The sequence below is a fragment of the Candoia aspera genome, chromosome 3 (assembly GCF_035149785.1).
Source record: "Candoia aspera isolate rCanAsp1 chromosome 3, rCanAsp1.hap2, whole genome shotgun sequence".
NCBI lineage: Eukaryota > Metazoa > Chordata > Lepidosauria > Squamata > Boidae > Candoia > Candoia aspera.
Genome location: NC_086155.1, coordinates 136,874,259 through 136,887,182, shown reverse-complemented (window position 1 = coordinate 136,887,182; position 12,924 = coordinate 136,874,259). Strand labels below are relative to the sequence as shown.

The following is a 12,924-nucleotide window of genomic DNA, read 5'->3' as shown; positions in this document are numbered from 1 at the left end:
GTTTCTATGGGCCCCTCTCTTACACGAGCCGCTTTCCCCTCTGCCTTTGGGGGGCGGGGCGGGGAGTGAGTTCCAAACGAGCGCAAGGGAGAGGACAAAAGTTACCGAGGAATTACGCCTTGTGGTTCTTTCCGCACCACGCGCGAGCTTAGAACGTGTCTGGTTAGTTTGAGGTGTTTAACCTCCATCTCCGTCAACGCTTTCGAGAGTAGTCCTTCTCTAGGCCAGTCTCATTATAGCGTTACTATGAAAGGCGTGTTTGATACCACTCTTCCCATATTCTTACACCCCATTCTTACTATTACAGTATTGCTTTTTTTGTTGTCGATCTGATACTGTTCCGGAAAGAAGGGAATAAATTGATGAAGCTCGATTCTGAGTATCCTCCCAGTACGGAACGGGGTCGATTAAAAAACACGGCCAGTTACTCGCCTCTCTCCGTGGTAGGGGCACAGAAGAGAAGCGTAAACCGGTCGGTCCGTCGGCCTTATTTTTGCGAAGTTTTCCCGGTGCACGCCCGTTCATAGCCGCATTACATCACCCGAGGTGGGTGGGGCCTGGATGGAAGGGGCGGGGCTTGGGCTGCAGAAGGGTGGCGATCCGGGCTCGCGATATAAAAGGAGACTCGCAGAAAAAGCCTTTCCTTGTCGCAAGTTGCCGGTACGAGGGGGAGTGGGGTAAGGTAGGAGGCTGAAGCGGCCAGTGAGTGGGTGTGAGCCCAGAAGAAAGCTGTCGCCATGCGTGAGATCGTGCACATCCAAGCCGGCCAGTGCGGGAACCAGATCGGAGCCAAGGTACCAGTGGGAGGCTAGGAACGCGAGGCGGGGAAGGGGCTCCCTCCGCTGTCGGAGGCTTCGCGGCGGCTGGGAGACAACAAGTGCCCTCGGGTGCTTCTGCAGCTGCGGGCGGGGGAATAGTTTCCCTCGACATACAGCAAACGGGGCAAAGCCGCTCGGAAATCCAAGATTTCTCTCTCTGAATAATGAAAAAAGTGAGGGCGTTCGCCATCAGTTGCACCCTTTTCCTTTGTTCTTCACACGGAGGGGAGGGAAGACCACTTGCTGGCTTTCATAGCCAGATTCACCGCTTTGGCGAAAAAAGGCGTGTCTGTTCCCGCTGCCTCGTTGCGCGCGGTGGAAAAGTGATGCCGGCTTTGGGCGTCTGAAGCGAGAGAGCCGCCGCCGCATCTCATGGTCAGGATTCTGTTTGAACCAAGTACGGAGAACTTGGCCACACCCTTCCCCCCTCCCATTAGTGCATACATTTTATTGTATATTAATGTGGAGGTAGACTCGATAAGCTAAAGGACTAACTACATCGAGTTTAGTTGGAACCGAACTCCGGAATTTATTGTTTTGGTTTCAGATAAAGACACGGGATTTTGCTTCTGCAGTCACGTAGGTGGAACCCTGCATTTCTAATATTTTGGCTTTTCATAAGGCTGGTAAGATGATCAGGTTAGAACGGCGAAAATCCGGATAGCTCTTGGAGGCAGCGAAGCGATAGAAAAAAATCTAACTCTTCGCTGCCATCTAGGCAGATCTGGTTGGTGGAACCCATTGTTGGTGCTTTGACACCATGCCGAGGCAGAGTCAGTAGCCTCCTGGGAACTCTCGGACCCGAATATTAGCTGCTCTGAAGGTTGGAAATACGATCAATCCAGCCAGGGCGGTGTTAAGCCTTCTGCAGCCCCACCCATCTAAGACAGTCAGAAAATGTTCAGCAAACATTCCGTAGATATGAAATATACTAAAGATCACTTAGGAGGGTTCCTCTGTTTAGGAACCTCAATCAGATGAAGTCAAATGTGGACTTAGAATTTGTTTTATATCTCAGAGAAGGAAGATGATTCTTTTGTAACCGAGTGTGGGAACCTCACAATCCTACCTCTTCCATTATTCTAATGTGGAGGACAGAGTACATAATGGGCAAAATATTTTTTTCTCTTCCTAGAAACAGCTGTAGTAAAGCCTCTTTTCTAATGTAAATTTTATTTTCATAGAGAACATTGAACATAAGAAAAACACTTTCACAAGACTGTAGTTTTAATTAAAACATATGTGAAAATAATAACAAGCAGGAACAGTTGCTGTCTTTCATTTATGGCCCCCACTCCCTTCCTCTGCAAGAATACAGAGAAATATTTTTAGAATTACTGACAAGTCATTTGCAGATAGAACCTCTTTCTGCCTTATTGTGTTGCATTGTAACTGTACCATTTCTTATACTTTAAGCACCTTGCTTTGACAGAGCTGCCTTGATTTTTGTTGGGACAGTGGCAGCTCTGACAGCAGAATTAGACAGGGTGTGCCTGCAGAAGCACGTGCTAGTGCAGCTTCCTGGCATTTTGAAAGCAGTTGCTAACAGCTCTCAAAATTCCCATTCCAGTTCTGGGAGGTCATCAGCGATGAGCATGGCATTGACCCCACCGGCAGCTACCACGGAGACAGTGACCTGCAGCTGGAGAGGATCAATGTCTACTACAATGAAGCAACTGGTAACTGAAAAGAAAAATCTGTAATATCTTGTGCCTGAATTTTACACTAGAGGAATACAGCCACTGAGAGCAGAGTGTGACAAATCATTGATAAGCCAGTCTGGTTAAATCCTTGGCAAAGCATTAATGCCTACTTGAAATTCCAGTCCTTGTTTCATTGGACTGGCCCTTTTAAATCTACACCCCTTCTATCTGTCTGGAGAGTAGCTGTGTTTCTCCAATGAATAGCAATGAGTTACAAAAGGCATGGGAGCAGCTTTGTATTTCTTTTTTAAAAATTTGCTGATGGCAGGTCAGTAATGCTGGGTTTTGTCTTTTCTACAGGTAACAAGTATGTTCCCCGCGCAATCCTGGTTGACTTGGAGCCTGGCACAATGGACTCGGTCAGATCTGGACCTTTTGGCCAGATCTTTAGGCCTGATAATTTTGTCTTTGGTGTGTAGCCGTTCTACCATGGCTTCTCTAAAATAATCAATTGTGGCTGAAAAGCAGATTGGAAACTGCCAGTGGAGAATAATTGGGTGTTCTTTTCCTTTGCACAAAAACAGGAATTGGCATTCAGTGGTCCTCCAAAAATCTTTGAATAATGACTTCCCACAGTCCTGAGCAGCATGGCCAATGATGAGGGATGCCAGGTGCTGTAGCTTCCATGAACTGCAAAGAACTAGCCTAGTTGTAAATCATTTGAATTCAGCATGTATAAAGAATATATGTAAAGGACATACTACTGACCCTTTTAAATCAACTCCACCTGCCTGGGACAAAGCCTTTGTCACTCTTTATTGAAGGTAGACCAAAAAAGAGTCAAGAATCTCTAGGCAAGAAAAACTTGGGGCTAAAAAAAAATGGTGCTTTAGTCTTGTAGCCTTGGAGAAATTAGTTTCCTAGACTAGGCTGCAGTAGAGAAATCAGTAGAGATATCTATCCTACTTACTTATAATAGATGGTGACTGGGTTCAGACATAGTCTATTGAATAAACCACAGGGGCTGGATTTGTATCATATGCCAAGCTAAGAACAAAAGACAGTACATTTTGACTTAGTATTATGTGTGAACCATATTTAAACCATAACCATATTTAAATGATACAGCTATGGAATGCTCAAATTCAAGGGAGATAAAATGGTTTGGTATGTGCAAGGGCACTCACATTGTATATGTGGGTAGCTCCTTAAAATGGCTGCATTTTTTCCTCTGATCACAGGGGTATACAGGCAATCCTCATTTAGACTGATTGGGACCAGCAATTTAGTCATTAAGTGAAGTGGTCGCTAAGCAAAACATCACAATTTTACTATTTACTATTATACTTCAGCTTTCCTTTGCTTTACAGGCCTGCAAAGGTCTGTATATGTGATGATTGGTCACGAAGTTACTAGTTCATCACTGTCATAACTGCAAATGGTCACTAAACAAGGACTACCTGTAAAATATTAATATGTAATACATCTCCTGCATGTATAACAGGGGGCATGGTCATTTAAAGAGCTGTTTTCAGAATTGATGAGAGTATAGCTGAAATATGTATTACTTTGCACCATGCATGTGTTTCTAGACATGCATGGTGCAAAGTAATACTTGTAAAATAGTTGTTAACTAATCTATTTTCTTCTGGGTATTTTTTTTTCTTTTAGGCCAGAGTGGTGCTGGGAACAACTGGGCCAAGGGCCACTACACAGAGGGAGCAGAGCTAGTGGACTCTGTGCTGGATGTAGTAAGGAAGGAGTCTGAAAGCTGCGATTGCTTGCAGGGCTTCCAACTCACCCACTCGTTGGGTGGTGGCACTGGATCTGGCATGGGAACGCTTCTCATCAGCAAGATTAGGGAGGAATATCCTGATAGGATCATGAACACCTTCAGTGTAATGCCATCACCAAAGGTCTCAGACACAGTGGTTGAGCCATACAACGCCACCCTCTCTGTCCACCAACTGGTGGAGAACACGGATGAAACCTACTGTATTGACAATGAGGCTCTATATGACATCTGCTTCCGCACACTGAAACTCACAACTCCAACCTACGGGGATCTCAACCACTTGGTGTCTGCCACCATGAGTGGTGTGACCACCTGCCTCCGGTTCCCTGGCCAACTGAATGCAGACCTTCGCAAGCTGGCGGTCAACATGGTGCCTTTCCCTCGCCTGCACTTCTTCATGCCTGGCTTTGCTCCCTTGACGAGCCGTGGCAGCCAACAGTATCGTGCCCTGACCGTCCCGGAGCTGACTCAGCAGATGTTTGATTCCAAAAACATGATGGCGGCCTGTGACCCCCGCCACGGCCGATACCTGACGGTGGCAGCCATCTTCCGGGGCAGAATGTCCATGAAGGAGGTGGATGAGCAGATGCTGAACGTCCAGAACAAGAACAGCAGCTACTTTGTGGAATGGATTCCCAACAACGTGAAGACGGCGGTGTGTGACATTCCACCCCGAGGCCTGAAGATGTCTGCCACCTTCATCGGCAACAGCACCGCCATCCAGGAGCTGTTCAAGAGAATCTCCGAGCAGTTCACGGCCATGTTCCGGCGGAAGGCCTTCTTGCACTGGTACACCGGCGAAGGCATGGATGAGATGGAGTTCACGGAAGCCGAGAGCAATATGAATGACCTGGTGTCTGAGTACCAGCAATATCAAGATGCTACAGCAGATGAGCAAGGGGAGTTTGAGGAGGAAGGAGAGGAGGATGAGGCTTAGAGGTTGAGTAGGGTTAGTCCATAGGCAAGTGTCCAAGGTGAGAGCTGTTCAGCTGTACCAGTGCATGCTTTTCCAGTTATTCTTGGTGCTTTTCACTGTTGCCTCTGTCAGCAGTTTTTGTAACTTCACCCTTTATGTAACACTAGTTGCAAAAGACTTCTGGAAAAAAAAAAGTCTTCTGTTTCAATGTCTGATCTCAAACATAAAAGGCATTTGTGTTTCTCAATGGTGTCTTGATTCTTTTCTTACAAAATGGCAGAAAGCATTTACAGCTAATTTAAGGAATATGGCAAGCTGATAATTTATTTTTTGCTCCTTCAGTGTGAACTGCCAGTAAAGAGAGTATGAATATTGTTTATTAAAAGACATTGTAGAAATCCATATTTTTCCCTGTTAATAACAATGGCTGTTGGTAAGGAATTTTGAACAAGTAATCATTAATTCTTCACTGGGGTAGCCCTTCACTGGGGTAGCATAATATTGGGAAAATAAATTTATGGGGCTTTGTCATGATTGTTTGAAAAATTGTAGCTTGCCAGCCAGGTTTTAATGCTGCCCTCCTGTCCCGGCACCCCGCAGTCAATAGGACCAACAATTCCAGCCCTTTTTTTGCATTGTGGAGCCTTGTAAGAGTTAAAAAGCAAAATGAATGCCTTAAACTGCAAAAAGGTAATTGGAGAGGGATTTGTGACATGCTATTCAAATCCTGGGGTGGTCCATAAGTCATTAGAAGTTGGATACCCTTCTTGTAAGGCAAAAGACGGGTGGGGGAAGCATAATTTTTGAAATGAAGAGATTTGAAATGGCATGGTTGAAAATTGTGCATCTAGCAATTAAATTCCCCTGCTATCTTCCCTCCAAAGTGAAATCTAAGGGCAATAACTATTTTTAACTTGTCCCAATGCACAGCAGTGCAGTTATAGCAAAATCATTCATGCATACTGACTTGAAACAACTGGTATTTCCCTACTCCTTCCATGTTCATTTCATGAGCATTCAAGTTCCATTTTAAAAACCACATTAACTTTGCCTTCAAAGTGAAGAGCCAAGAACTCAGCCTGAAGCCAACTGGTGTTAAGAGAAGGGTGGATGTTGAGCCAAATCCAGAAGACAAGACTGAGCTTGCTCCTCAACTTCACAGTGAGAAAGAATATTTAAGGTATGGTTTGGATCTTCCATTAAATCACTACAAATATTTTGAAATCATGGCGTGAAAGAGGATGTTTTGCTAGGGTAAAATGTGACAACTAGTGATGAAGATACAGGAGACTAAATCCCTGTTTAACTGAAACTTGCTCAATTACTTTAGCCAGTAATTCTCTCAGCCCTACCTTATTTATTTATGCTTTGAAATAAAATAGGGACAAAGGCCAACTTGAGTTTTTGAAGAACAATAATATATCCAATTAAATAGGAATAATTCTCCTCCATAGAGAGTTTGTTCTTAATTTATTGTAGGGTTAACCAGCTTCTAAGGAAAATACTTCATGTGATTACCTTATCCCAGGGCCTCTGTTATAGAAAACAAGATCTAAGATTGAAGAAATTCAGTTGATTCCAAATCATAATTTAAGTGTTTTTAAGGTAGAAAGAATACAGTTGTTTTCAGGAACAGTATTAGACTTATTGAATATATTCATTTGAGGAAAATGTACCATGATTGTAGCTTAAGCTACAAAGTCCTTGGTAGTTTCAGGGCTCTAATAATGGAGTATTCTCCTGACCCTTTGTAGTTACAACAGCCTCTCCCTGTTTAGGTATAGGGAGAAAGGCATATTAAGGCAAATCCATTTGGCAGACAGACTTGATACAAGAAAAAGCTTTGCAGCTGACATGAATGCTTATGAGGATACTTCAAATGACCTCATACCACATTTTGCATTTGCGTCCAAATAATCTGAATGACATCTGTCATGCATTGTGTGAAGGGACATCAAGCACAGAACTGGGTTGTACAAATGCATCCCTGCCCTCCCAGTGTCCACATATTTGGAAATCCTCAAAAGAAAACCCACAGGCTTTTTTTCTGAAGCATCCATGCTTGACTTCTAGGTTCAGGCTAGAAGCCCAGCCCTGTTCTGTGAATAATGCATTTTCATATGATATATGGATGAGGGAATGGATTTAAGTGATGTGAATTTGTGCTGCAGACAGTTCTGTTGCTTTACCCCAGCAAGAATATTATAGAACTGGAAGACAGCAGAAAAGAAGAAACAAAATGAACAGCTAATGGGAGTACTTTCTCTGTTTGCTGATGAGAAAGGAGATAGAGTACATCTACCTTCTGTCCTAGTACTGGGCCTCACACTTCCAGAGAAATGGACTGTCTTTCCCCTAAGTTAAATTAAAAGAGAGGTACTGAACATAATCAGAATGTTCACAGCAACAGGCAAGTGCTCTGAGCTGGGGGTATGGCACCTGTACAGTAAATACTGTACATACCAGGCATCCATAGTGGGGCATGAGAGGGCAAATGATGAAATGCGTGTTGTGATATAACAGCACAAACCATATGATTTATGTATGTGTGATGGCTGCAAAATACAAGTGCAAAAGCCTGAAGTTTGCAATGTGATATTGTGATGTACATTTCATTATTTTTCATCATCGTGGTTTGTACCAGATGCCTAAAGCCAGATGTTTCCCCAATCCTGTTTTTGTCCCCAGAGGTTGGTAAAAATAAACAGGGAGGACTCTGCCTTAACTACAGTTTGATTCCTGATATGGGTTTGGATAATAAGCTAGGTCAAACCATAACATGGCTCAGTGTGTCAGGCTAATAAAGTCAATCATTAATGATGATGTAGTAAGTTGGCTTCTGCATTCAGCCTAACTCACCACACAGGGTTGTTGTTGGAAAAACAGGAGGAGGAAGGGATATTAGGTATGTTCCCCGCCTTGAGTTATTTATAAAAATAATAAAGGCAGGATAAAAAAATCTGGAAAAAAAAACACCAATCTGGTTGGCCACCCTAGACAGCAATAGGTATGTGAGGTAGGGTCCAATCCAGTTCTTGTGTTCAGAGAGGAAGAGATTGAGGTTTGTTTTCTTTGAATGGTAGATTCCCATGCCATATTAGAAACTATTTTTAATGTGCCTAAGTAGTGTTTGGAGCCAGTTTGCTGTAGGTACCAGGCTAGAAACTGGGAAACTGAGAATTCTTGTCCTGCCTTAGGCATGAAGCCAGCTGGGTGACCTTGGGCCAGTTACACTCTCTCAGCCCTAGGAAGGAGGCAATGGCAAACCACTTCTGAAATCTTGCCAAGAAAACTGCAGGGACTAGTTCAGGCAGTTGCCAGGAATCAACACTGACTTGAAGGCACCAAAAAAAAAAAAAGCGGTGTTAAATGGGAAAGGGCTGCTCTTTGAGACAAACAAGTACAAAGCCGCCTCAAGTCTGTACAATGTATTTTTAGGGGGGATTTTTTGGTGGGTGGAGTGCAAAATAGTGACTGTCCAGAATAGAACCAAAATGGTGGCTCAGGTGGGAGACAATGCCTATCATTTGCCAGCTATTGTTGCATAATTGACTAATCCTTGGTTAATTGAACCAAGATACGCAACACAGGACTCTGGATTCACACAATACAGTGAACCATAAGCTAACTATACTGGCTAGGTTAGCACCACCTCCAGGATCAGACGTTGGCTACTTCATGGTTCAGGATGCTGTGAACATCACCATTGTACGTCAGGCCACTGGGCAGTCTGAGACAAAGCAGAAATAATGGCAACCCTTTCTGCTGGCCAACAGAGCCAACGTGCACTGCAAGGTCACGTTGCACCACTCAGAACACTCTTCCTAGTTTTGCCTGGGAAGAAAGGAGAAAACATCCCATCATGAAATACTTGGACTTCAACAGGAAACAAAATTGGACTGCTTCTGGAACATTTAAAAGGGACTTGCCTCAAGGTCAGACCACTGCCAGCACACTCAAATTGATTTTAAGGTTCAACCACTTCTGCAACACTCAGAACGGCCTTTTTTGAGATCAGAATACTCTATGGAAGAAGTTTTTGCATATCTAATACCCCCACCCCCCTTTTCCAATATCTCAACATCTCTAACACATGTGTTCTAGCACCAATTATTTTGTGGGAGCATGTGGGTGGGTGTTCATTTATTTATATTAATTCCTCATGAGGGTAATCAAAATCTGTGCTACCTCTGACATGCATCTATTTATGAAGGCACAGTATTGCAGTGTGGACAGAGTGCAATCAATTACAGATAGTCCTCATTTAGCAACCACAATTGGGACTGGCAACTCAGTTGTTAAGCAAAGCAGCCGCTAAGTGAAACCATGACTGCTTACAATCTTATTTCAGCTTTCCTTTGCTTTACAGACCTGTGAAGGTCGTAAATGAAAGGATTGGTTGAAAAGTTACTTTTTCATCACCGTTGTAACTGCAGTCACTAAATGAGGCAGTTGTTAAATGAGGACTACCTGTACTAGATCACCAATTGGAAGAAACTGGGAAACTAGGTGCAAGGAGATATGAATGTTGCATTGTCATAAAGAGATATCTGAGTAAACTGCCTTACTTGTGTAGATGCTCAGAATGCAGACAACACTGTATTTTTGGTTGCGAGTCACATGGCAAAGCCCATTAGTATGAATAAAGAAGTCAGGATCCTTGCAACAGTTGCCTTGGCCTTTATTGCTAGACCTGCCCCCTTCATTTATGGAAAGACTCCAGAAGGCATGCTGAATGTCACATGCTAAATAGCTTTGGAATACAACTGATTGAATTGCCATGTATAAGATCAAGATGGAATCTCCCTCCCTTATGTTTGAAGAGCTCTGAAAACCAGTTAACAATCCTTTAGCTGGTTCACTTATGCAAATTTGCTTCACTAATTTATTCCTGAGAAGCAGCTGAACTGGATTGTGTTCTTTGTCTCTCCCTCTTATACACACTCCCCACTTTCTGCAGAATAACACTATGCACTATACTTATTTTAAATTTGGCCTTTTTTTGGCCACTGAATCAAGTTAACAATTCAATAACAAACGATCTTAGAAGTGTTTGGTGCTCTCTTTAATGAGCTGTTTGGCTTTAATGATTTGTTAGGCTTTTTGTTTGCTGAAATTGCCAGGAGATGAAATGCTCCTGGGAGAGATCACCCCACAGTCCCTTCTACCCAAGGGGCATTACTTTGAAGATCTGTTTGTATTTTTGCATTATCCTCTCCTGGATATTGTGTGCATTTTTCCCCATTTTGGACCGAAGGACAAGAATGTCACCATTCTTTGCACCAATAAGTACACCTCATTTCTCACAGTAATCAGTATCATTTAGGGTACATAGGTTTTTTTCCCCATACATTTGCTTTCTGATCAAGTAGGTCTTTTTTCAAAGTTAGCTTACTGAGAACATACATTTTAAAATGTGAAGTAGAGATGTTTTCATTATTTCAAATAGTCTCTTTTGCAATCAATGTATTATTTCTTTATTGCATATCTGAATAGGCCAGATTTGCCTAGAAACCTTGTTCTGGCACAAGGCTAGTAATTGCCACATAGAGCTCACCTAATTAACTGAAACTTTGCATACTAACCGGGGTAAAACATTCACATCACTCAGATGTGTTAGGCCAGAACTGGGAAAATGGAGATGGAAATCCCACAAACTTTATCTTCATCCAGTTTTTCTGTCCAGTTCTGCAAGGTTGTTATGAAAATGAAAGGGTAAGGTGGAATTGAAAGAATATATAAATAAATGAATATAAATAAATACGTAACATAGACATTAAGTGTGGCAATAGAAAGTTGTTTGCCTGAGTTGCACTTTGGGCCCCAGCTCATGGCTTTTGGGTAGATGTTTATCTTAGGAGGAAAGACAAGGAATACATGCCCTGGATGTATTCATCATAAAATATTTTCCCTCCACCATCGCCACCGATGACAATGCATTTAATTAACCAGCCAGGTTGTAAACCAGTTCAGCAAGGGCTCTATAAACCTTAGGTTTATAAGGACTGCTAATGAGCAAAAATTCTGAGATTGAAAACAGTAGTTCTAATAAATCTGTGAGAAAAAACTTTTAGTACCCTGCAAGCCTGTAGCCCACTGATCCAAAATACTCATTCATCAAGAAAAAATTGAAATGACATTCCAGAATGGAATTATTCAATGAAGCTGTTTGTTGGACACACCAAACCACAAACCAACTAACTGCAGTTTAGCTCAGTTTGTTATGCAAGCTCAGCCCACATACCTAGTTAATGATTTGTTCATAAACCTGGGTTGTAAACCATGATTCAGTAAACTATGGGTTAAAGCATCCTATGTATACAGTCTTAAGATTTGTCAATAAGCTTTAATGCGATCAGTCAAGACTCAATCAAGACATTTGGCTATTCTACATGATGATAAATTAGCAGAGCAAAGCTGTGATTGACAATTACTGTTGCTCTTACCTGTACCCTTGTGAACTTGTAAAGAAATGTTGCAGAATCTATGGCTCTGTTGTTTACCATGTTCTCTATACTAATGATTATCCTTGTGCAACTCTGTGTCTGTGTCTGTATATTGTAATATAATGACATACTGAGGATAACCTTTGATGAAGCAGGATGTAATCTACAAATTATGTCACAATTAATGCTAAAGAAGATCCTATCCCTCCTCTCTCTGAGAACTGGAGTAGAAGAGGCCAACCAGAAGCGGCCTCTTACAGAACGTGTGAGACAGTTCAGACCGAATTTGACCAGTGCCCCAAACTGAAAAGCCAGCCATTCTAGACCTCTACCAAGCAGCAGGTAGAGGATCCCTAGTACTGCCTGCTAGTAAAAAAAACAAAAAAAGGTGTACTTTTATTCCTTTTGTTCTCAATCGATGTCGTATGGGGAGGAATGATTGCAAATGAAAGACAGGAATGCACCCGGATAGAGGCAGGGCACTGGCACAATTGTCTTATTTTTAATCACGGGGTCTTTAAATTTTAAAAATACCAACATCACTTGCATATGAAACGGCTGCTTTCTTAGGACCTAGGACTGAATTCACCCATTTATTCCCGAGATCGTTTTGGGGTGCTGTGAATTACTGGGACACCTTACACAGGCCATTCTCAGTCACTGAGAGAATGTGCGTGTGAATAATCGCCCGAGCAGTAATTTACTGAACCGAATTAATTTCTCGGGCCTTCCCTGCTTGCCTAACAATTCAGCGTTCCGTACTGACGGGGCTGAAAGCTTGTGAGCCACGAAGAACCGGCGGGGGAGGAAAGGGGCATCTCATGGAGAAAGCCGGGAGCCGCAGCGGACTTCCCCAATTGCAGGTCCTCCCTTCAGCTCTCACGCTCTTTCTATCGGGGCTTCCGACTTTGCACAGGAGGGTGGTGCAACGTGTATCAAAATGGTCTCTGTTTCAGGCAGATCCAAGTGAAGAGGAGCGAATGGGGGCTGAGAAGCCAGCCAGCGCTGCCTGGGCCCCTCTAGAAAATGTAAATCGCGTGCCGGATCGCCCCCAAAGGATAATCTTCCTGGTGGGCGGGCTCCTGCTGCAGCTTCCCCGCCCTCTTTCTCCTGGGAGGACAGGTTGGGGTAGGACTGCGAATTTTCCTCCTCACTTTGCAAGAGAGAATGAACTCGTGCGACTCCTTTAATCCCGCCCCGTTCCGACTAGGCCAGGAGACCTGTGGCGGCGCCCTTTGTGAATGGAAGGGGCGGAGCCACGCGGAGCCCAGTATAAGAAAGCCGCAGGAGAGGCGCGCCCCGTTGC

At 43.3% G+C, this 12,924-nt stretch overlaps 1 protein-coding gene across 1 annotated transcript; it reads left to right on the top strand.

Moving 5' to 3' along the window:
* The first annotated feature begins 629 nt into the window (after positions 1-629).
* On the top strand, positions 630-5,419 carry LOC134493975 (tubulin beta-2 chain). The gene is made up of 4 exons (XM_063298827.1): positions 630-794; positions 2,389-2,497; positions 2,822-2,932; positions 4,133-5,419. Exons 1-4 carry the CDS (start codon positions 738-740, stop codon positions 5,191-5,193), a joined length of 1,338 nt encoding a protein of 445 aa, XP_063154897.1. The 5' UTR covers positions 630-737; the 3' UTR covers positions 5,194-5,419.
* The last annotated feature ends 7,505 nt before the right edge of the window (positions 5,420-12,924 follow it).